The sequence below is a fragment of the Spinacia oleracea genome, chromosome 4 (assembly GCF_020520425.1).
Source record: "Spinacia oleracea cultivar Varoflay chromosome 4, BTI_SOV_V1, whole genome shotgun sequence".
Classification (NCBI taxonomy): domain Eukaryota; kingdom Viridiplantae; phylum Streptophyta; class Magnoliopsida; order Caryophyllales; family Amaranthaceae; genus Spinacia; species Spinacia oleracea.
The window spans coordinates 2957793-2982427 of NC_079490.1; the positions used below are offsets into that span (position 1 = coordinate 2957793).

Here is a 24635-nt window from a genome sequence, read left to right on the forward strand (position 1 = left end):
CAAAAAAAAATTTATATAAGGTCCTTTCTCGCAAAAAAATTTACATTAAGGTGTTATTTCACAAAAAAAAATATATAAGGTCCTTTCTCGCAAAATTTGGATTATAAAAGGTCTTTTTTAACAAATTTGCCTTGTTTTTTCACAAATTATATTTTAGACCAATGATGTCTTGGTCTAATGGCTAAGACTGAGGGCATGTGTATAATAGGTCTCAGGTTCGAATCTTTTTGCCCCCATTTGTAATTTATATTGTACTTGTGACTCATTCGTACCAAAAAAAAAAAAAATTAGTGCAATAACAATTTCATACTAGCCGTGATTAATCAATTCGTGCCTATGAAACAAGGATGCACAATGAGCATAGACGCATAGTGTATATAGACAATAAATGTGTATGTGTAAAACAATATGATGAGCTTTCTCGTTGCCTCGTGTTGTCGAGTTTTGTATTTATAATTGGTCGGAGTAATTGAAAAAATGTAGCTCGATATTAGTATGACAAAAGGTCTTACGCGCATAAGGTGTACAATAAATTTATTGTACGTCAAGATAACTTTTATGAAGTTTTTTGTAACTTTAATATGTTTTGATTACCATTTATATTATTAAAAAAAGGTGGATAGATAAACATATTAAAGAGGTTAAATGATTAATTTTATACATTATTAGTGATGTTGAAAAAATAATTTTTATTAAATGAAATTTTTTATCACTCAAACATAGATAACTTTTACATATATAAATGTAACTTTTAAGTGTTTTGAATCAACCTTTACTCTGTTGTATAGTATTTATTGTACACCACATATAAATAAAAATTTGTGTTAACATGAGGATTGTAAAACATTATGGAGATTGGTCAATGAACAATGAAAAATATATGTTGATTTGTCACTTATTCAATTCCAGTGAACAACTATCTATTACTATCTCCGTTTCATAAAGTTCTTTACAGTTACTATTTGTATGGACTCCAATACAATATTTAACTACGAATATATCTAATTTCGTATGTGAAAAATTATAAAAAGTTGATATTCTGAAAATGCATATTGAGACCAATCTAACAAGTTCTTACATGTAACGTTTTGATGTATATAATAGTGGTAATTTATGGTCAAAGTTTTCATACTTTTGACACATTTTCCAAAGCGTAAAGAACTTTCAGAAACGGAGGTAATACTACCTTTGTTCCTGAAAGTAATTCTTTACGCTTTCCGTTTAAGTCCGTTCCTGAAAGTTATTTACACCTGTGCTTTATTCTATTTTTTGACATTAAACTTTACTATCTTACCCATCTTTCCCCACAACATTTATCACTTTCCACTCTCTATCTTTTATTTTATTCAATTTTCCTTACATCCACCCACATTTTTACACTCCCCCACTTACTTTATCCATATTTTATTACACTCACCCACTTTTTTACACACACTTCCCTTTATTTCTTAATATTTGTGCAAATAGTAATTGTAAAGAACATTAAGAAACGGAGGTAGTACAATATTTGATTGCTTTAGCCTGGTCCTCTCATGTAGGAACAATCAGTCATTTAAATCGTTTTGTTCAATTTATACAAAATGGCTTCGACTATTTTGTTCAACTAAGTTAGGCCCCTTGTACGCACAGATATTCGGAAATTATTATTTTACCATCTTTTTTTATAAAATACTACTCCGTAGATTTTAGCCCGTGCAATGTACATATTCTATTAAATTGTTAAGTTAAAATAAAACTCCTATATATACAACTTCCATATTTAATACATTAAATTAGATTAGTTTTTTTTTTATGTTGGATTAAATTTCATTTTAGATTTATTTTTAATTATTAGAGTGTATGATTTTGGATGAAGTTGTATAGCGTAATATTAGTAATTAATTAATAAAAAAAAAATCTATGTGGCACATAATTATTTATCTATGTGGCACTCGACCTTTTATATTCATTTTTAATTTGAAATCTTATTTTTCATTGGCCGAAACCATTAGATTTTCTACGTGACGCTCTAATATTGGATTATTATTTGATTTTGGATTGGAATTTATTTTAGATTAGTGTTTGAGTTTTGATGAATTTTATTTTAGATTTATTTTTTAATTATTAGAACGTTTGAAGTATATTAGTAATTAATTAATTAAAATATCTACGTGGCACCTAATTAATTGTCTACGTGACATTTGATTTTTTTAATTCAAAAATAAATTTAAAATCTTACTTTTCATTGGCCGAAAGCATTAGATTTCGTACATAACGCTCTAATAATTCAGCAAATATGTCTCCTTTATATTGTATCAATCCCCTACCGTATAAACAAACGTGTTAAGTAAAGTGAGGTTGCTTCAAGCACTCCCCTAACCTGTTTTTTTTTTTTTTTGACGGCCCTAACTTGTTTAAATGCATTAAGTACAGTGAATCAATGATGATAAAAGTAAGTAAATGCGTGAAATAAAATGATGATAAAAACATGTAATTCCTCCGATTTTTAATGCTTGCAACATTGGTAACTTTCATGCATGCCTATGCAAAACTTTGATCATTAATATCTTTAAAATATTATGAAAATACAAATTGAGACGAATCTAACAAGATCCCACGTGATTATGTTTTATCTTACGTATAAATCACCAACAATAGTCAAAATAGAATATATGAATAGTGTAAAATACACAAACATTGCGAGTATTAAAAATCGGAGGAAGTATTACAAACTTTTAGGCGGTCTTACACAAAAGACCACATTAGTGTCATATAAGTGAACGACTGGAACTAATTAGTTAAATACTGAAACTAATTAGTTAAATAATGAAATTAATTAGTTAAGCAATGAAACTAATTAGTTAAAACTAGAACTAGCTAGTTAGTTAACCAATAAACAAATTAGTTAAGCATTGGAACCAATAAGTTAACCAATCGAAGTGATCTTTCCAGTAAGACGGTCTTATACAAAAATTGCCGAACACGCATTAAATAAAGTGATAATAAAAACACGTGTTAAATAAAGTATCAAAAGGTCTTGCGCGCACAAGGTGTATAATAAATTTATTGTACACCAAGATAACTTTAACCCTTTTTTTTTGTAACTTTAACCTAGTTTTGATTAGCTTTTATATTAGTAAAAAAAAAATTGATAGATTAATATTTTAAAGGGTTAAATGATTAATTTTATATATTATTAGTGATTTTGAAGAAATAAGTTTTACTAAAATGAAAAAATTTATCACTTAAAAATAGATAACTTTTACATATATATAAGCTTAACTTTTAAGCATTTTGAGTTAACTTTTACTCCGATGTACAATATTTATTGTACACCCATTGTAAATAAGAATTTGTGATAACGTATTTAAACACGTTAGGTAAGTGAGATTACTTCTAGCTTCTTATATGCAACCCTTTCGCTTTTAGGTTATTTTAATCATCTATTCCAAAACCAAAAGGTACAAATTGATCCTTTCGAATAAAATTGCGCGCCACTGTAGTGTCAACCTTGTTGCGGAAAGAGGAGAGATAAACCGCCGTTCTCGTCGTCTCCGGCAACGGCGCCGTTCACTGCGAATTCCGATCGACGAATTATCGGTTAACGTAAACCAATTCTACTAAAAATTTCCGTTTAAGAAAATGTTGATTCAGTTCATTTGAAGTATTTTCAATTTATAGGTACATTTGAAATTATGGCTTTGATTAGCACATTTTTATGTCGGATTATAGTTTGTGATGTTCATGTGGAGTTTGTTAGTAATTGTGATTGCATTGAACTAGTTTTTAAAGTATTTAGGGTTTTGTATGCTAGTGATTTTGCGATTGAACATTTAGGGTACTGATAATTACCCCTAAAAAAATACGTTACTTGAATTTTCCATATATACTGTATTAACCTTCAATAAGTTTGCAAATAATCCAATTGAAACATTTGTTCGAGATTGTTGTAATATATATTTTCTAAATTGAAGATCTAAAGTTCATAATGTGTGTGTGAAAGTAATCAATCGAGCCGTGGAAGCGTTTATAACTATTGTTATGTGCTTGTGGTTGTGAATTATGTATTTATAGCATGTAAAATTGTACATGTATGGTTTGTTTGGCTTTATACTTGTCTGTTGAGTTCAGTAATATCTTCTGATGGTGTGCTGTTCTGTTGGATTACTAGATGTGTAATTTTCGTTCTTGATTCGCTATTTGATCATATTTATGTATGAATCTTTAAACTTGAGTAATGATAGATTACATTTGTTTATGCAAAACCCTTTAGCGTGCTATGATATACTCTTAAGAAGTATGATGCTTTTCTCTCGAACCAAATTCCAATTGCTTGCATAAACGTGTGTGGTTGCGTTTTGCCTGAATTAAGCTCTAATTTTTATTTGAGTGATGTGTATAACAAATTAATGACTGTAGTTAGTGGGATAACTTCAGAAAGATTCTATATTTTGTCATTCTTTGCAAATCTGTTTGAGCTGTCTTGTGTTATGTCTCATTTTGTGCCATTTAGTCTGAGCGTTCTGTTTTTACCGAGTCACATGATGTTTTAGCTACTGGTTAGCAGTCTAACAGATTTACCTGGGTTATCCTGGTTTTTGATGATCAGAGATGCAGACTTACAGTGTATGAATTGTATTAGTCCATTATCAGATTCCAATTCCATATACATATGTTGGAATTGAACTGTTACATCCATAATTAATCATAACTTTGTCTGCTTAATTGATCTTTCATGAACTACAAACATTATTAGGCACTAGGCAGAGTAGTTTTAGTTATGCTGAAAGCCTGAAAGGAAGTAATAATGTTAACTACTACTTCCACTTTACCCTTGCTTGAGTACATCCTACTTTTGCTCTTTTGGTTTAGTTTCTTTCTACTATCTGTCATCTTTTATGTTTCCTCATACATTTTTCCGCCAGCGTTAGCCAATTTAATTGGAAGTGATTGGTTTACCATCTCATTTGACACAATACAACTCTATTTGGGCATTGGCACATTATGTCTACATGCATGCATAAACTTGTAGTTTTGAACATTTAGTTGTTCCTAGCATGTTGTATAATCGGATTCATTTTAGCTCAATGGATCAATTGTTTATCACTTCTTTGCAGGATTTCACGTTTTTTATTTATCAAACCATGTTCTGCATTTACCATGAATGTCTCAAAGACTCAAACTCTCTCTGTCCTTGCTACTTTATACTGATGTAAGCCTGTAACTGTTAGAACTTGTTTATGGTCCTCTTTATTGAAAGTTGTTTAAGGTCTATGTTCCATGGCATATTTTTCTTATCTTTTATTTTTACTTTAAACTGACGTAACGTTCCATATTAGCCGGTAAGATCTATTTCTCATGTTGCTTTGTAACTGCTTGTTCATAGAGTTGAGATCGAGGAACCAGCTGGGACTTTGTGGTCAAGTAATTGACATTTGCCACAAACACTGATGGGTATGAAGCTTTATGACTCGTAGATAATACATTGCAAGGTCGGTTTGGAGAAAAAATCAGGTATCCCTTTTTCTCAGCTCCATCAGACATCAGTTTCCATTAATCTTGTTAATGTTGTGTTATACTGTTATGTTATTTCTTGAATAAGGAATTCTTGGGTTTCTATCATCCTCATCAAAAGGATCAAGGGGTTTAGCATTGGCCTAAAGGCCGGATAGATAAAGACAATTATGTTTAAAAAGATGCTTCCTGTCCCTTTGCTGCAGTTCATTCAGTCTAGATGCCTGATATTATATTATCCTTTAGCCTAATCTGTTTTTATTTTGCACTTAAAATTGCTGAGAATTAGCTACATTTGTGATGTTGAGAATTATATTACATTTCTGTTAATATAAACTAGGAAGCGCATCAATCAAACAAGAGAGAATTCGAGTTCTCGATGAGTGGACTGTGGCTCACTAATCCTCTTCATAGTCATTCATTGATTCGAAACTCTGTTCCATTATTGTATGATAGTTTTCATCTAGTCTATACATTATGGGCTTTCCTGTTTCCCATAAGCTGCCTTTTCTGTCCTAATAGTTTTTTGGATTAGTTAATAAAGATCTAAGTTAGGTGTCAGCTATATACAAAAGAAGGGCTTTTGAATAATTGTCTTGTTGATGATGGTGACTCGGTTTTCGAAACATGGTTTCTTTGTGGCCACCTCTTTTGTTTTTCTAGCTTGCTTGGATGATTGGTCTTCTTGCTTCGAGAAAGTGTAATACAATTTAATACTCTCTCTGTTTTTTTTAAAGGGTTACACTTTGACTGGCACATAGTTTTATGAGGTTTGAGTTGAATTTGTTAAAATAATACTCCCTCTGTATTTATTTAAGGGATACACTTGCCTTTTCCGGCCGTATTTATTTAAGAGATACACTTGCCATTTTTAGTAACCTTATCAACCCCACCATCTAATTAAATAATATATCTACACCCCACCCCCACCCCCCACTCCCTAAAATGACATGGTCCCCACTTGTTTTTCTTATTAAAATATCTACTCAACCCCACTTGTTTTATTACTTTATTTCATTCAATTCTTTTTCTTAATACCCGTGCCCGGCCAAGTGTATCTCTTAAATAAATACGGAGGGAGTACGAGGTATGCAAGTTGGGTAAGTAGTTATTTCTTTATTGTAAAAATTTGATTGTAGGTGAATTATTAATAGTGAGAAAATATGGTGCGAGTATGCATGAGGATCATGTGAGAGAAGGATAAAATAATACAATTGGGAGTGGGCACCATGAGAAGGAAAAGATATGATTAAGTAGTGTAGTAAGTTTCCATTTGTGGAACTGTAACACTTAAACAAAAACGGCCAATTTACGTAAGTGTAACACTTATTCAAAGAATTGGAGGGAGTAGTATATGGTACCCCGTAGAATCGTAGATACTCGTGAAAAACAATGAAAAAGGGCCAAAAGTCCCATGAGTATATACGAAGTACGGAGTATGTGAATATGTGATAGACTTATTGTATTAGGATTAAAATCCCTAGGACCAATCAAAAGTGTGGGCATTTGGTCTAGTGGTATGATTCTCGCTTTGGGTGCGAGAGGTCCCGAGTTCGATTCTCGGAATGCCCCAACTTACCACATCTTTTTGGGGGATGTCACTTTTTATGCCTTTAAAAAGTTAGCAGTTTTGTTCTAGAGGCAGTGAGGGCGTGAGGCACTACTTTGTCAGTGGGTTGTCACTCCATTTCCTAATGGTACAGAGCTGGGATATACTTAATCTATAAGGGCCCAAAAAAGCATTCAAAGCAATCCCTTTTCTGGAATTTTTCCAGGTTCTGGAAAATATGTTGATTAACAAGCTATGGAGTTTTGTGGTTCATCAACATGCCACAAATGGAGAATCAGACCAATGAATAATATAGTGACTTCAGTAGTGCATAGAAAACTTTATCTGCACAGGCAGGGAGTGAGATGGTAATGCAAATATTTAGCTTGGCTCCTCCTGTGTTAATTCAATTATATGGTTCAAAATTTTGATTTGGAAATATTAATTATAAATTCATCACGTCGAATTTCAAGCTACGTCTGATAACCATTGAAATAGCCTGAAGTTATCTTCTTTTTGTCTGTAAACTGATAAGCTCCTATCAGTGGATGGTAGATGATGCATCTTAGTTATCCCAGGCCTAATATCAAAGTGTTTGAATATCAAAGTGTTTAACATTTTTTGGTTTGTTTAATCTTTAGCAATTTGATGATGGGCAGGTAGCATTAACAAATAGCAGATTTGATCAGTAAATAACAGAATCTGTAGAACTTGTAGAAGTGTGTGAAAATCAGTAGCTATGAAGCATGAGCTAGTTTTTTTGGATCAACACAAAAACGCTTCAATATGCTTCCTCCCATAATCTTATTGAACCCTAATTTAATCTTACATTTTACTATTTCCAAACATCATCAAATAGATGATTTACTGAACTACTGATTAAATCTATCATTTTGGTTTCAATCAATCTACACTTTTGGCTCCAATCTGTTTAAGGAAGGTGAGTTGATTTTCTAAAGCGAGGGTATATGTCAACTGGATTTAAGTTTACTTTTATTATTTTACTATGAAGGTATCTATTGTTAAGGCTGCCAAATTGTTGTGTGTGTGTGTGTGGGGGGGAGGGGGGGGGGGGGGGGGTATATTTGGCTCACTTAGTGCAAGTATGGATTTGTAGTCCTACCACTCAAAGTTTGTCAAGTCTATGTCATGTTTTGCTCAATTGTAATTTTTTTTAAATAATTTCTTTAATTGTCATTGAGGTGTGAATAGGATATAGCATTCTGAAAGTGAATCTTCTACTTGAATAATATTGCTGACATGGTGTTAAGAACTGGAAAATTTGTTTTAAAGTCGCTAATTCAATCTCGCTTTGCAGTTTGTAGGGTAAGACATACGCGGTTGGCTATGTTGATGTTTGAGAGATTAGATGAACACAGGCGTGATTATCAAGTTTACGATACACGGTATGCTGATTTTTGCTTCTTGTTATGGTAATTTAGCAAAATTCACCCCTGATATAAAAACAGCATAGTAAATGTTATTTTTTCTCCTTGATAATCACATCTATAGTCTATTGAACGAGACGAAGACATGAAGTGCTATATTCTAGTATAGTCGAGTGATGTCGTAGCTAGTGTAACGTACTATTCAAGATGAACTAGAAACTCACCAAAATCGACGTTTAATATTGTAAAGTGCTGAATTTTGTTTTAACCCATAGTATTTTCTAGTGGATTCATCCATGGAGTAACAAACAACCATGCCATGACACCCCTTCCCTTATGTCTCTATATCTTGTCTTCATCCATCATTTTAAATCTAGTGAACCATGACTTCCTCTTCTCCCATTTCTATATCTTGTCTTTATTCCACATTCCACATTGTTCAATCTAGTCCAGATTATCTTCCTCTCTATGGAGATAAGAAGTTACTACAAGTACAGTAATTTACCCCAAGCTTTGATTAGTTGGTTTTCGGTTGATATTTAAAAGTTTTTAGGAAGGGATTTCTCAAGAAGTGGGAGTTGTTTGATTGGCAAAAATTAACTCCCTACAGTTAGTCATGCAGTTAATCCTAACTTTTTATGGAATGTAACTTCCTACATCTAAAGATGGTTTGGGGTCGGGCCCTGTTGTACTTCGGGCCGAGCCCATGTGCTTGATCAACGCCCATCCCACTTGTTACGTGTCGGGTTAGACCGGGCTGATTCTTTTTTTTAAAAAATTTGTGACCCAGACTCGGCGCAAAGTCTAATTTCACTGAATTTAATGTACCTTGTCGTGATTTTTCCAAAAATATACGGCCCGAGCACGGCCCACTGCCCAGGACTTTGTGCTCGTGCCAAGCAATACTTTTTCCGTGCCCGTACCGGGCCGGGCCTTAACCCGATCCAGCCCAGCCTAGATCAGTGACATCTTTACCTACATCCAGCCAATGCCTAGTAATTAACTTCCTACAGTTAGTCATGCAGTTAATCTTGACTTTTTCCGGAATGTAACTTCCTACATCTAAAGATGGTTGTGGGTCGGGTCGTGTAGTACTTCAGGCTGAGCCCATGTGCCTGACCGAGTGACCCATTCCATCCCACTTGTTACATGTCAGGTTGGACTGGGCTGAATTTTTTTAAAATGCGACCCAGACTCGGCCCGAAGCCTGATTTCACTCAATTTAATGCACCTTGTCGTGATTTTTCCAAAAATATACGGCCCGGGCTCATCCTACTTCCCACGACTTTGTGACTTTGTGCTCGTGCCAAGCAATACTTTTTCCTTGCACGTACCGGGCCGTGCCTCCCCCCGATCCAGCCCAGCCTAGCCTAGCCTATTCCAGTGACACTCTTTACCTACATCCAACATTCTAACCAATGTCTAGTCTTTGTATTGAATATTCTACTAATTCTAGTACTCATCCTTGAATAAAAAAAAAGGAGTAGCTCAGAGACATTCTTACCGTAGCTAAAAGATGGGAATTAACACTATACCCTATTAAAAACATACCATCATCCCTAGATGCTTTCCAAAGTGAATGATATTGCTTGCACGTGCTAGGCTGTATAGAATATACATGCATACAAAAACAAAAACTGAAGGCTGCCACTGCTTATTATTATCCACAGATCTCTAGAAAAAAGGGGTTGGAGAAGATGATGAAGAAGAAGAGAGTAGACTTATAAAAAATCATATGAAAATATTTCTCTCTTTCCATCTGTTTTTTATTTTTTTCCAAGTTACACAACAATCCATGAAATTTTCTAATGCCCTTGTTAGTAGCTACTGACTGACCCATATGCTTTGTCTTTCTTACTAGTGAAAAAGAAGAAATGTTCTTCTCTAAAGCATATTTTGTTTTTGTCCTTTGAAACTCACATCACCACAAGAGTATCTTTTTCTTAGCCCTTTTATCTTCTTCCTTTCAAAATCATATTTGAAAATCATATTATATACAAGTATTTAGGAAAGGTGTACAAGTAAAGGTCGTACCAAGTGCACAAGACTCCCGTTATTTAGCGTAGTGTCAGTTTGAAGAAGGTTCACATATACGCACTCTTACCCTTATTTTGCTAAAGAGTTGTTTTCAGGGATCGAACCCGTGACATAGCAGATAGTAACTAGACATTTGACCATGGCGCCAAGGCACGATTAGGAAAGGTGTACAAGTAAAGGTCGTACCCAGTGTACAAGACTTCCCCTGTTTAGCGTAGGGCCAGTTTGGAGAAAGTTCACATATACGCGACCCTTATTTTCATAAAGAGTTGTTTTCAGGGATCGAACCCGTGATATAGCAGGTAGTAAGTAGACATTTGACCATTGCACGATTAGGAAAGGTGTAAAAGTAAAAAGAAAAGTTAATAAAAAAATACATATAGTCTGTTTCTTTCTTCTGACCTTCTCTTTGATATTCTCAACTCTCAAGCATCTCTATGCTTACTTTCAGAAGCGGGGAAAAGACTAAAGATATCTTTGAATATACTAACAGATAAATTTAGTGGGCCTCACAAATCCACACTTGTTAGAAAGATTTTTTTTTTTTACTATTATAAATTATAGTCTTTCGTCTCATTATTCTAGATTTGAAGAGTATGTATGATATGGACATTGATTATGTTATATGTACTATTTTTAAAAGTTAGGCTTAATCAGATCCTTAGCATGTGAGATTTCATGATTTCTCTGGAATCAACGATAGTTAATTTGTATATTGCTTGCTTCATGGAGCTTTTAAAATTGAACCTTACTTAAGTATTAAACTAGGGTTTGCTTCTTAGGTGGATTTGATAGATTGATCTTGAGAATTGGCAAACTTTGTTTAATTAATCCCAATCACCATATATAAGCCTCAGAATCATCACCCAAGTAATTTGAAATAATACCTCAAGAACACACCACAACAACCATATAAATTACCACAAATAAGTCTCAGAATGTCATCTATTTTACCCCAAAACAATGGATTTGGCATGTTATGGTAATATGAACTGTTATTATTATGCTATATGTGATATTTAATGTATCCTTTTATTGATATTCTTAACTCCTAACTGATAAAGGACAAAGGGAAAATTAAGCAATAGGTTAAATCTCTGATCAACAACTTTCCTTCAGGAACTTAAATAATGTTCTCTTGTATTTCTGTGCTTATTGTCTGATTACTAGCCTTCTCTGTTCTTAGACCACAATATTGGTTTAATCCGACTGTTGATGTTTGCTGTAATCTGTCTTTTAACCCTTCTTGATACTCTTGATGTTTAAACTTTTAAATATTCTTGTACAGCTAGTCATTTTGATTCCCAGGAATGAACTAGACCAGTAAATGCATCATATATTCATATTGTACATTTACTTGAAAGGTCATGCCTAAATCTTTATTCTTGACTGCTTCACAACCTTTCCAAGTACTCATTGGATATGTGTGTGCCAGGGAATCAAAACTCCCTAGCAACTGAGTTAGCTATATGAGTGCTAGTAATGCAAGGTTGTTGTTTGAACTTAAGCCTTGTTTGGCAATTAGCGGTTAGGTAGTTTGACTAGCTGTTAGTTGCTTGTATTAGTTGGTTTGACTTGGTAGTTGAGGTGGTTGTTTGTGAAAAATGTTTGGTAAATTAGTTGTTAGCTTTTTGATGTGCAAAATGATCATGAAATGGCGTAGGTTGGTAAGGGTTGTAGTTTTAGACGATATTAGGACAAACTTATCAATTTATCACCACTTATTCAAACATCTAATGCAAAAAACTCATATATTGAGCTTTTCAAAATCAGTTTTTTCACCTCAAAACTCTCGTCTAAACCTCTCATAACCAAACACTCCCTAATCCCTATATGATTGCTTTGTAATGCGAGACTGTTGTTTGAACTTATACTTCGTTCTTTTCAGCCTTTTCTGAACTTATTTAAACACCATGATTCACATCCGAAGTTTTATTAGTTACATCTTACAGGAACAAACAGGTTTCTAATTATAGGTATGCTTCTTTTGTTCCACTGACTTAAATATAAGTTGAGATTTGTATTGACTTCTAGTTGGTGTAAATGCATACAGGTTTAAGAATTAAGATAGTAGTGACAGTGGGGTGCAATAATTGTGGAGAAAATGCTATGAACGTAAAGCAACAAACAGAAAGAAAAAAAAAAAAAAAAAACTCTGTGCACTCAGGTCCACGTCCGTGTCCAAATCCATGCACATATTGAGGTAACTCTTTCTCTCACTCTATGGCCCACACTCTGGTAAAATGAGTATGAGTGTGTGTGTGTGTGTCTTTGTCTGTGGTATATGGAAGTAGTGCAGTTGATCACATGGAGAGAGATTGGTCATGTGATGTAATGCATAATTTAACACTGCACAAAACAAAGAATCAGTCAAATCTAGAATAGAATCTTCCTTATTTTTCTAGATGTGAAAATTATTTTAAAGACAAGATGAAACAAAACAAAAACTTTCTCAACGGGAAATTTACAACCTTTGAATAGAAGAAGAAGAAGAAGAAGAACATCTAGGGTCTTCTTGATCTTCTTTTAGTTGTGTTGGATTTTTTGAGTTAAATGAGACAGTCTATGATAAGATCATTCATAGTAGGAGATAATGACAAAAGAAATTTAAGACATGTTATAAGTTAGAACCTTCAACCTAGTAATATAAGATCATGACATAGACATTATTAGTAGTGCTAGTTATGGCCTAGTAGTGAGATTGGTTCTAGGATAAGGTGACCAAAGAACATAGACAACTTAGTGATGATATATGTGCTTTTGATTCAGATAAGTTAGCGTGTACGTATACCTAAAAATTATGGACGTTGAGCGTGTCTTAATTAAAATTTACTTTGTTTTGTTTTAATAATAAATGAGTTCGGGATCTTTACGTGATTATTATCCTTCCATTCATTAACAATGGCCTTGTGGTGAGATTGAGACAACTAGTGATGATGTGCTTTTGATTCAGAGAAGTTAGCGTGTATGTATACCTAAAATTATGGATGTTCGAACGTGTCTTAATTAAAATTTACTTAGTTTTGTTTTAATAACAAATGAGTTCGAGATCTTACTTGATTATTATCCTTCCATCCATTAACAATGGCCTTGTGGTGAGATTGGCTCTAGGATAAGGTGACCAAAGAACATAGACACCTAGTGATTATGTGCTTTTGATTCAGACTAGTTAGCGTGTATGAATTCCTAAAATTCATGGACGTTGAATGTGTCTTAATTAAAATTTACTTTGTTTTGTTTTAGTAACAAATGAGTTCAAGATCTTACTTGATTATTATCCTTCCATCCAATTTACAATGGCCTTGTGGTGAGATTGACTCTAGGATAAGGTGACCAAGGAACATAGACAACTAGTGATGTGGTTTTGATTTAGACAAGTTAGCGTGTATGTATACTTAAAAACTATGGATGTTTGAATGTGTCTTAATTAAAATTTCCTTTGTTTTGTTTTAATAACAAATGAGTTCAAGATCTTACTTGATTATTATCGTTCCATCCATTAGCAATGGCCTTGTGGTGAGATTGGCTCTAGGATAAGGTGATCAAGGAACATAGACAACTTAGTGATGATGTGCTTTTGGTTCAGACAAGTTAGCGTGTATGTATACCTAAAATTTATGTATGTTTGAACGTTTCTTAATTAAAATTTACTTTGTTTTGTTTTAATAACAAATGAGTTCAAGATCTTACTTCTTGATTATTACATAACTTGTTTTGCTTGCTTTTGAGTATGCCCCAAAGATCAGATGTACTGTGTTTTTTAGTTGGTTATGCATTTAGCCAGTAAGGAGATAGTTAGATATTGTCTTACTTTTACCAAAAGAAGAAAAAGAGGAAATAATTACATGTGAGGTAATCAGTTGCTTCTATTTCTTCATACTTGAGGGTTTTTGGAAGCTCGTTTATTGGAGAAAAAAGGGGAAATTGGTAACTATAGCCTACCATTTTCCATTATATGATGATGTTAATAATTATGTAATTCATCATACTGTTTTTTTCCTTCACTACCTTTTTCATAATCAAATTAAGAAAATAATGTTATAGTTCATAATCACTATATATGTTTTGTAGTCTTTGCCTAATTGTAATACTACGCGTTGAAATATTTGGGTTCTTGTGTCACAATTAACCTTCTATTATGCACCAACTAGTCGATAAATCATTGTTTTTTTTTTCTTTCTGATCGACTTTTATGAAGTACTTCCTCCGCTCCATAAATATTGTAACCTTTGGAGTTGACTATTACGTTATTCGCACACTTCTCTTTGACCATGTGAGATAGCTAGTGTTAGATTTATTTCGATATATACTTATTGTGATCGACTTTTGAATAGGATGGTGGGGTGGTTTTGAAGTGATTTTCATACTAAGTACTTCCTCCACTCCATAAATATTGTAACCTTTGGACTTTTATGTTATTCACACAATCCTCTTTAACCATGTCAGGCCGTGTTAGATTTTCTTCGATATAAACTTATTGTGATTGGCTTTTGGATAGGGTTAATGTTAGTCACACACTCCTCTTTGACCATGTTAGATAGCTAGTGTTAGTGCTTGTTTGGTTCACTTGGGTACTAACTTCCCATGGGACGTTTTATTTCATAGGAAGTTAATTCCTTTATTAAGTACTTAGTAAATAGCTTGATGATGTTTGGTTGAACTTAGACATTTAGTAATACATGGGCATTGACATGGGAATTGACATGGGAATTATGACTAACCAAGGGGAGGGTAGGTAAGTCACTTCCCATGTTTCATAGGAATTTCAACTTCCCAAAGAAGTTATAATTCCCCCTTACGTACTCTCATTTCATGACAACCAAACAACTTAAAGTATATGCACTTCCTAGGAATTCATACTTCCCCTTCATTTACTTGCAATCAAACAAGCCCTTATATTTGCTTCGATATATACTTATTCTGATCGACTTTTGAATAGGGCTTGTGTGGTGGTTTTGAATTGGTTTTCATACGAAGTACTTCATCCGCTCCATAAATATTATAACCTTTGTACTATTATGTCATCCGAATAACTCCTCCTCTGACTATGTGATATCGTATTAGATTTGTTTCAATATATACTTTTTTGTGATCGACTTTTGAATAGGTTTTTTTTGGTTAGAAGTAATTTTGAATATTAATTAGTGTTGAAAATAGTAATGTGGGCCCTATTTAAGAGAATCTAGATGAGTTGATATCCTACTACAGTAGAACTGTTTTACTCCCCACATAGGGAAGCAACTGTTGGGGGGGAGTCCCACGCCCCTTCAGTCCCACTAGACTTGTGGCCGAAAGAGAGAAGTTGTAAAAAGTGATTTTTTAAGGGCAAAGGGATGAGTGAGAGAAAGAAAGGAACACGTTCCAACCCTTTCTCTTTCTCTTTGGTAGAGTCACGGGTGTACCTTGAACAACGATATTAACTATTCAATTTTAAAAGATTATTGGAATATCTACTATTCTACTGTACTGTAAAACTTCATATGGTAGGAGATAGGAATGTTCCTTACAACTTTTCATATTAAAATGTTAAGTTATGTTTAATTAATTACTCTCTGTTTCTGAATACTCGTAATACTTGTGTTTGTAAGTAGTTTTAGGAATGTTTGTGGATAATTCATCTGTTTCTGAATACTTGCTACACTTGTATTTGCAAGTAGTTTTAATAATGTTTGTGGATAAACGGAGGGAGTATTCTACTAAGCTGTAAAGCTCCGCATGGTAGGAGATAGGAATGTTCCTTACCACTTTTCATATTAAAATCTTAAGTTATGTATAACTAATTACTCCCTCTGTTTCTGAATATTCGTAATATTTATGTTTGCAAATAGTTTTAGGAGTGTTTGTGGATAATCCCCTGTTTCTGAATACTCGCAACATTTGTGTTTGCAAGTAGTTTTAGGAATGTTTGTGGATAATACATGAAAATGAATAAAGTAATACGAAGTATGTAAGTGGGATTAATTTGTGATATTTTAATTGTTTATGCGATAGAGAAATAAATAAAGAATTGATGCAATTGGGGTAAAAAAGTAAAGAGAAACAATTAAAAAAAGTTAGTGGTATCATGTCAAAAGGAAAAGCGTTGTAAGTATTAAAAAACAGAGTGAGTATTCTGTATTCTAACTATACTGTAAAACTCCATAGGGTAGAAGATAGGAATGTTCCTTACAACTTTTCATATTAAATTTAAGCTTATATGCTAATTAATTAGTTAAAATAAAGCTTAGAATAACGTTGTCCCTATCTCTCTCTCTCTCATGCATTGTCCTTTGCTTCTGTTTTGAATAAAGGATGACCCAAAGAATATTTAAGAATGTACGTACCTTAGCTTGTTTCTTAATTCTAATGCTACTTGTTATACCTAGTGTGTATTCAATTTTAGTGTGTATTCAATTTTAGTGTGTATATGCACATTCCAATGATTCATTATAGTCTCCAATGTTACATGATTGAACTGCGTGCGAGTCTTGCGCTAACAAGAAACTACGCATATTGGAGAATTATTAGTAGAAGAAGAAGAAAGGAGAATTAGAAAGATAGACTTTAAAAAGGGGTAGTGATGGTAAAAGCATAAAAGGTGACTTATATAAAGAATGAAGAAAATGTTTTTTTTTTCCTTACCGTGGTAAAATCTATCTATTTACCGTTCAGTAACTATCGAATATCGATAGACTTTAAAAAGGGGTGATGGTAAAAGTATAAAAGGTGTCTTATATAAAGAAGGAAGGAAATGTCAAATGTGTTTTATTTTTTCTTACTGTGGTAAAATCTATCTATTTACCGTTGAATAACTAACGGAGTATCAGATTTTTGTAAGCATAAATCTTTTACCCTAGGCTTAAAATGTAAGGTTACGGTCCTTACGGATGGTATGAATCGAATCTGGATCTCGATATAGGCTAGTGTAAGTGTAACTCAAATAAATTGAGGTCACCATAGGCTTCAAAATGTAAGGTTACGGTCCTTGCGGATGGTATGAATCGAACCTGAATCTCGATCTAGGCTAGTCACTAGTGTAAGTGTAATTCAAATAAATTGAGCCTCTCTTTAGGTTTCCAAAGGGTAGTGTTAGTGAGTTCTATATATTTTTACTTAACAGTAAAACAAATTTCACACTATTATTTACAGCTTCCAATGGGGAACAATCAATAGATTAATAACTTTGATTGGATCTCATTATAGCCAAATTAAAAATACCCTAGACTTTTCTGACATGGTCATATGCTCCTTAAAGTTAGAAAGCCATTGAGAAAGAAAGAGAGATAGATTAGCTCTATAGAAAGGAAGGAAAGGAGAGGAAGAGAGAGAAAGAGTATCCCTTGCTTTTATTTTAGTGATTTTTGTCATATGTTTCTGCTTCTTAAAGTTAGAAAATTATGATGACAGAAAGATAGAGAATAGGGGTATATATGTATATCAGTATATAGCACTAGCTAAGCTGCAGTAATATTAAGTGAGTGCAATATTTCTGCTTCAAATACTGCACCTTCTTTTACCATATCATATCATATCATATCAAATCATATCATCTTCTTCATTCTCTTATTCAAAGAATTTTACAGAATAAAATGGCATTTTTAGTAGAAAGAAGTGATCCTCTTCTTCATCTTCATCATCAACATCATCAACATCAAAGCATTCATCAACATCATCATCATCTTAATCCAGAACAGCAACAACAACAGCAACAGGAAATGGTGTTTTCAGTATCAGAATCACAAAAGTCAGTTCCTGCACCTTTCTTAACAAAGACATACCAGCTTGTTGATGATCCTCGTACAGACCACATTGTTTCTTGGGGTGAAGATGAGACTAGTTTTGTTGTTTGGAGGCCTCCTGAGTTTGCTAGAGATCTTCTTCCTAACTACTTCAAACACAACAACTTCTCCAGTTTTGTTAGACAGCTTAACACCTATGTAAGTTTTTTTTCAACTACTAAACACAATTTATTCACATGCATATGTAAATATAATGCTGTATGTGTTACTCGAACTCGAGTTGGTGCATGTGTCGGTTACAGGCTATGTTACTCGGACTCGGGTACCCATGTCGGACACGGGTACGTGTCCGACTCGGCAAAAAATTTATGATTTTGGTTCAAAGTGAAGTGTCCAGTGTCTGTAATCATGTTCGAGTGTCGAGAATCTGACACGGGTACTTGAGGTAAAAATGAAGAGTCCTAGTAATTACCTAGTAACATAGGTTACCGGTACATGTTCATTGTTCAAGTGTCGGACTTGGCTATATTGTGAAATGTGTTCATGCTTTTGGTCCAATGAAGTGTTAAGTAGTGTCCGTGTCCATATTTATGTCGGTGTGTCAAGATTTTTGACACGGGTATTTGAGGTGAAATGAGGTGAACGAGTAACAAGCATATGTTATGAGATCATATTGGATTTAATCACTTTATTGGTTGTTTGACTTGTTAAGAAGAATTCCTAGTTCATGCAGTGTTTCAAGAGAAACAAAAAGGCTGTGAAATGTGAATTACCATGTTTCTTGAACTCTGATGGAATCTTTGAAACATATATCAAAGCATTTGATCAAACTTTCAAGGATTTAGATTCAGTTTCTTTTAGGGTTTTGTCTTTTTTCATCTGTTTTTTATCTCAGTCTAATTTGGAGTCTCCATTTGTCTTGTTGCATCCTAATTATATATTAAGATAAACGGTAAAGTAAAATGAAGAGTCTGAGTAATATCGGAAATTAAAAAGATCAATAAAACTAGTAAAATAAGTCTTGCATATGCTTTTACACCAACATTTTATTTAGAAAGGCCTTAAATTTAAGACTTTAGGTTCATTTCAAAGTGTGAAAAGTGGTGATCATAGTTTGAAAACCTTAAATTTTAGGCATAGTGCATTTTTTTTTTAAGATTTTAATTCTCTTTTCAACCAAACTCAACTTGGTTAATTTATTTCCCAAGGGAATAATTGTTCTATGATTTTGCTCGAATCGATACACGAACGAGCTTGGGGAGAAGGGAGACTTTTGATTCTCTAGGCATTTGGTAAGAAATGTTTGTTGTACATATAGATTTGTGCAACTTAATTAATAACTAATGAGATTTTAATTAAATGTTAATTAATATATATAAACATATACATTCATTATAATTTGAAGCACCATGTGAGTACTGTTAGTAAGATCTCAAGATTCTCTTGCTTCTTTGTCTTGGTGACTGTCCTTTTATGCATCTGTATCTTATCCCCTCTTAATATTATTCTACGTACTATAACTTTCTGTTATTAGTATATGCACATTTTTATTCTTTATTTTTCTCTTGACTCTTCAATGAAGTATATCCATGTTCAACTTTAATACACCACAATGTGATAATCTATGTGAAGGACTTCAGGGTTACATTTAGACTCAGGCCGTTCTCTTAGCCTGTTATGGTCTGGTTTGGTTTGATCTGATTCTTCTTGGTCTGGTCTTGTGTGGTATGAATTTTCTGGTCTTGTCTAGTGTGATTTGGTGTGGTATGATTTTTCTAGTTTTTGGTCTGATCTGATTCTTCTTGGTTTGGTCTAGTGTAGTTTGGATTTTTCTAGTCTTGTCTGGGTTAATTTGAATGTTTATGTGGGTGTTTTTTTACTTTTCTGGTCTGTTTGATCTGGTCTGGTCTGGTCTAGTCTGGTCTGATTTTCACAAAAATAATCACTAATGAGCGATAAGAATAAGGCAAAGAAAACATAGCCTCACTTGTCACATTTGTGAATTAAATTCCACAATCATGATAGTATAACATTATTTTGCATCATAATTTCTCCTTTTTTCTTTCTTTTACATCAAGTAATTAACATATTTTCCTTCTTTTTTTTTTTTAATCTTTTAGGGTTTCAAGAAGGTAGTTGCAGATAGGTGGGAGTTTGCAAATGAGTACTTCAAAAAAGGGGAGAAACACCTATTATGTGACATCCATAGAAGAAAAACTCCACAACACCACCACCAAATTCACTACCAAGATCAAGTACTAATCCCACCACATTACCTCCCTTCTTCACCGCCGCCCGACGAAAGCGGTGGTTCTTGGATAAACATTGATCACCACCACCACCACCATCAGTCGTCTTCTCCGTTACCGTCACCCAAACCCACCACCACCGGCGGAGGCGGTCCTAACACCGACATCCTAACGGCGTTAACGGAAGACAACCAAAGGCTAAGGAAGAGGAACTTCATGCTAGTATCTGAACTCAACCACATGAAAACCCTATACAATGACATTATCTACTTTATCCAAAACCATGTTAAACCAGCTGCTCCTAATAGTAGTAATGGAAATGACCAAAATCGCCCTCCTAATAATAATAATAATAACTACAATGCCATGGCTGCAGCTCAACCTAAGCTCATAGAGTTGGATAATGATGATCGAGATAATCACGGCGGCGGCGGTGGCGATTCGAGTAATAATAGAGAGACTATTAAGCTGTTTGGAGTCCCTCTTCATAGCAAGAAGAGATTGCACTTAGCTAGCTGATTAAGGAAACTAATTAGTAATTAATTAGTACTATGTTAATTAAGCACTGTTATTTTAGCTAGATTGGCTAGGTTTTTAACTTAGTAGAGTTTTTTCTCATTTTTAATTTTGTAAGATCCATCAGATGTGAAGTTTTGGTTAATTACATAAAAGAAGTGCTTAATTAAGTTCATCATCATTTTCATGGATTAGTTAGTACTCCTATGTTACTCAAACTCGACACACGCAAGTTTCTTATTCATGTCTGGGTGTCGAGGATATGACTTGGGAAATGTGTATCTGATAAAATACGTACGATTCTAGTGACATGGAAGTTTTGGTTAATCACGTAAAGAAAGGTGTTTAGTTAATTAGTTCATCATCATTTTCATGGATTAGTACCTACGTAGATTGTTACTATGTTACTCAGATTCGACCCACAGTATGTGTCCAAGTTTTCTACTGATGCCCCAATGTCGAGATTTCGAGACGGATATATGTGTATCTGACAAAGTATGATTCCGGTGGCAAGGAAGTTTTGGTTAATTATGTAAAAAAAAAAAGGTGCTCAATTAATTAGTTCATCTTCATTGTCATGGATTAGTACCTGCATTATATGCTACGTTACTCAGATAGTCATATTCCGCGCATGTACATAACCAAGTTTTCTACTGATGTCCGACTATTGAGGATACGAGACGGATATTTGAGTATCTGATAAGTATGATTCGAATGGCATGGAAGTTTTGGTTAATTACTTAAAAAGGGTGCTTAATTAATTAAGTAATTAGGTTCATCGTCACTTCATGGATTAGTACGTACCTACGTAGGCTATGTTATTCAGACTCGGCACATGTACATGTCCAAAAAAGTTATTCGTGTCCGAGTGTTAAGAATCCGAGACGGATACATATTTATCAGATAAGTACGATTTTAGTGGCATGCATGTGTCTGAAAACTTAGGAAGTAAATCAGTAATTATGTTGTTGGAAGAATATAATTAATTGCTCTGTAACAGGAAGGTCCTTTTTTTGAATGTTCTATGACTTTAATCAATGGACTTTGATGTATAAATGCAGGTATATCTTCTTGTTGGTCCAAAAATATTCTACTGCATCTTCTTAATTCTCCAATTGGGATTTTACAGAATTTATGCATGGCAATAATTACATAAGGTATATGTTAAAATTTGATACTGCCTGTATATTTCCATGATTCTCTCTCCTCAAAAGCTGGACCCACTTATAAAAGATCTTTAATGGCCCAGTATCTGGAAAAGTTTTCATGGGGGGTGAAAGCTGAAATTTACAAAATCAAAAGCATATTTTTTATTCTTTTAATTTTCTAAAATTAATTTTTAGGGTCAATATTATTTCTTTTCTTTGATAATTAAGGAAAGAAAACTCATAGTTTCTACGTTTTTTTATACTCGCAACGTTTATATTTTTGACACTATTCACATATTCGACTTTGATTATTGTTGGTGTTTTATATGTAAGATAAAACATATTTATGTTGGATCTTGTTAAATTCGTCTCAATGTGTATTTCTAAAATATCAAATTTTAATAATTTTCGCTTAAAGGATATTGAATATATTAATGATCAAAATTTTACATTGACATGCGTGAAAGTGACCAACGTAACGTTGCGAGTAAAAACGAACAGAGGAAGTATGAAATACCTAATCATCTTTTCTAAATTTTAAGATTCCGAGCTAATGCTGAGTACAACGAAACCTACGATCTAACCTCACACTATCCCTACCCCCTTCCAAGTAAACTTGCTGAATAGACTTCAAACATAGACTATTACCCGAACGATATATGATCGTTCAAAAGAAAGCAAACCCGAAACCCGACACTAAAACGCTACATCTTCTTTAATTTTTAGGGTCAATATTGTTTCTTTTCTTGATAAATTTTTTTGACAGTTCTTTTCTTGATAATTAAGGAAAGAAAACTCATCTGAAATACCTAATCATCTATTTTAAATTTTAAGTTTTCGAGCTAATGTTGAGTACAACGAATTAGAAACCTGCGATTTAACCTCACACTATCCCAACCCCATTTTTAGGTAAACTTATTGAACAAACTTCAAACATAAACTATTATCCGAACGATGTATGATCGTTTAAAAGAAAGCAAACTTGAAATCCGACACTAAAACGCTACATCTTCTTTAATTTTTAGCTAGGGTCAATATTGTTTCTTTTCTTGATAATTTTTTTTTGACAGTTCTTTTCTTGATAATTAAGGAAAGAAAACTCATCTGAAATACCTAATCATCTATTTTAAATTTTAAGATCCCGAGCTAATGTTGAGTACAAAGAATTAGAAACCTATGATTTAACCTTACACTACCGCTACCACGGTTTTAAGTAAACTTACTGAACAAACTTCAAACATAAACTATTACCCGAACGATATATGAACGTTCAAAAGAAAGCAAACTCGAAGCCCGACACTAAATACTACATCTTCTTTTAATTTTAGGGTCAATATGTCCTAGAAAGAAGGCTTTCATTTTATTTTTAGTCATCTTTATACATAAATCCAAAACAAAGCTCATTGATTTTTATCCATATATCATGGCCATAATTAATAAAGTTGCTTTAAAAAAAGGGATGCTTTTTTTCTTCTTTTTTTTTTCGTTTCTTTTGCTATTGATTTGAAGTTTCTTTGTTGGCTGACTATTAAAAGTGCATTATGAGTTTTCAAACGTACCCTAGATCTAGTTGTTAATGAGTGAATCATTTGCTTTTTGATAAATTCTATCTGAAAATCCATGCAAGTTTGCTTTAATCCCTCTACGACGAGACTCTACTACGGTGCAATATACTTTTAAAGGGCACACTTCTCTTTGTTGATTAACAGCCTGTTTGATAATCAGATGTTGGTTGTTGGTCGGTAGTTGTTTCACTTGTCTTGATTGATCGGCTTTTTGTATTAGCTTTTTATGTTGATTGTTTGACCGTAGGTTTTCTAAAAATGTGTTTGGCAGAATTAGATGTTGGCCGTTGTTGCATACAAAATAGAGATTAAAATGTAATTACTAAAATGATAGGCCAACATGCATGAATTTAGAGGGGGGGGGGGGTGAGCCGGCTTTTTAGCCAATGAAAAAGTCATTTACCAAACATTAATATTGGATGTTTGACCACATAAAAAGGCCAAAATCCACTGAAAAAGCCAACAAAATGCCATTTACCAAACATACCCTATTTGCATAACTTGTCTTTGTTGGTCGTTCAAAATTATGTGGTAGTGAACTTGTTTTTTTTTTATAGGGAAGGTAGTGAACTTGTTTTAAAAGTACGTGAACATTCTATTACGGAGCACCTTTTTTTTTCTTATGTTGTTAGGTCATGTTAAGCTTTCGTTTAGGTCCAAAACATAGTCAAATGAATCATGGCATAACCAGTAATTATACATAGGGGGGTAAAAGACAAGATTCGATACCCACAAAAATTTCAAACTTTCAACGCAAAATTGCCACTTGTGTTACATTGGACATATATTTTTACAATGCATATTTAATTTTTAACCATATCACGAGGAGGTCATGACCTTCACCAACCCCCCTAATTTCTCCCCTGGGGTAAACCAAAATGTAATACAATAGTACTTTGTATTATATATTTAGACTCTGTTCTTTTGAATTGAATAAATCTGAACTAAACTTATTTTATATAAAAGTACTAA

General features: G+C 33.4%; 1 protein-coding gene and 1 non-coding gene across 3 annotated transcripts; both read left to right on the plus strand.

Moving 5' to 3' along the window:
• Positions 1-3460: 3460 nt before the first annotated feature.
• On the plus strand, positions 3461-21131 carry LOC110783237 (heat stress transcription factor B-4b-like). Of its 2 annotated transcripts, XM_056826885.1 has the most exons (6): positions 3461-3660; positions 5366-5493; positions 8361-8448; positions 12521-12670; positions 18030-18383; positions 20306-21131. In XM_056826885.1, the coding sequence occupies exons 5-6, from the start codon at positions 18036-18038 to the stop codon at positions 20951-20953; spliced, it is 996 nt and encodes a 331-aa protein (XP_056682863.1). In that variant the 5' UTR covers positions 3461-3660; positions 5366-5493; positions 8361-8448; positions 12521-12670; positions 18030-18035; the 3' UTR covers positions 20954-21131. The 2 variants fall into 2 exon arrangements, with proteins under 2 accessions (XP_056682863.1, XP_056682864.1); XM_056826886.1 differs by lacking the exons at positions 3461-3660; positions 5366-5493; positions 8361-8448; positions 12521-12670 and adding an exon at positions 17639-17920.
• Positions 6994-7065, plus strand: TRNAP-UGG (transfer RNA proline (anticodon UGG)). Its single transcript has one exon. It is a non-coding gene; the product is annotated as a tRNA-Pro (tRNA).
• Positions 21132-24635: the final 3504 nt, after the last annotated feature.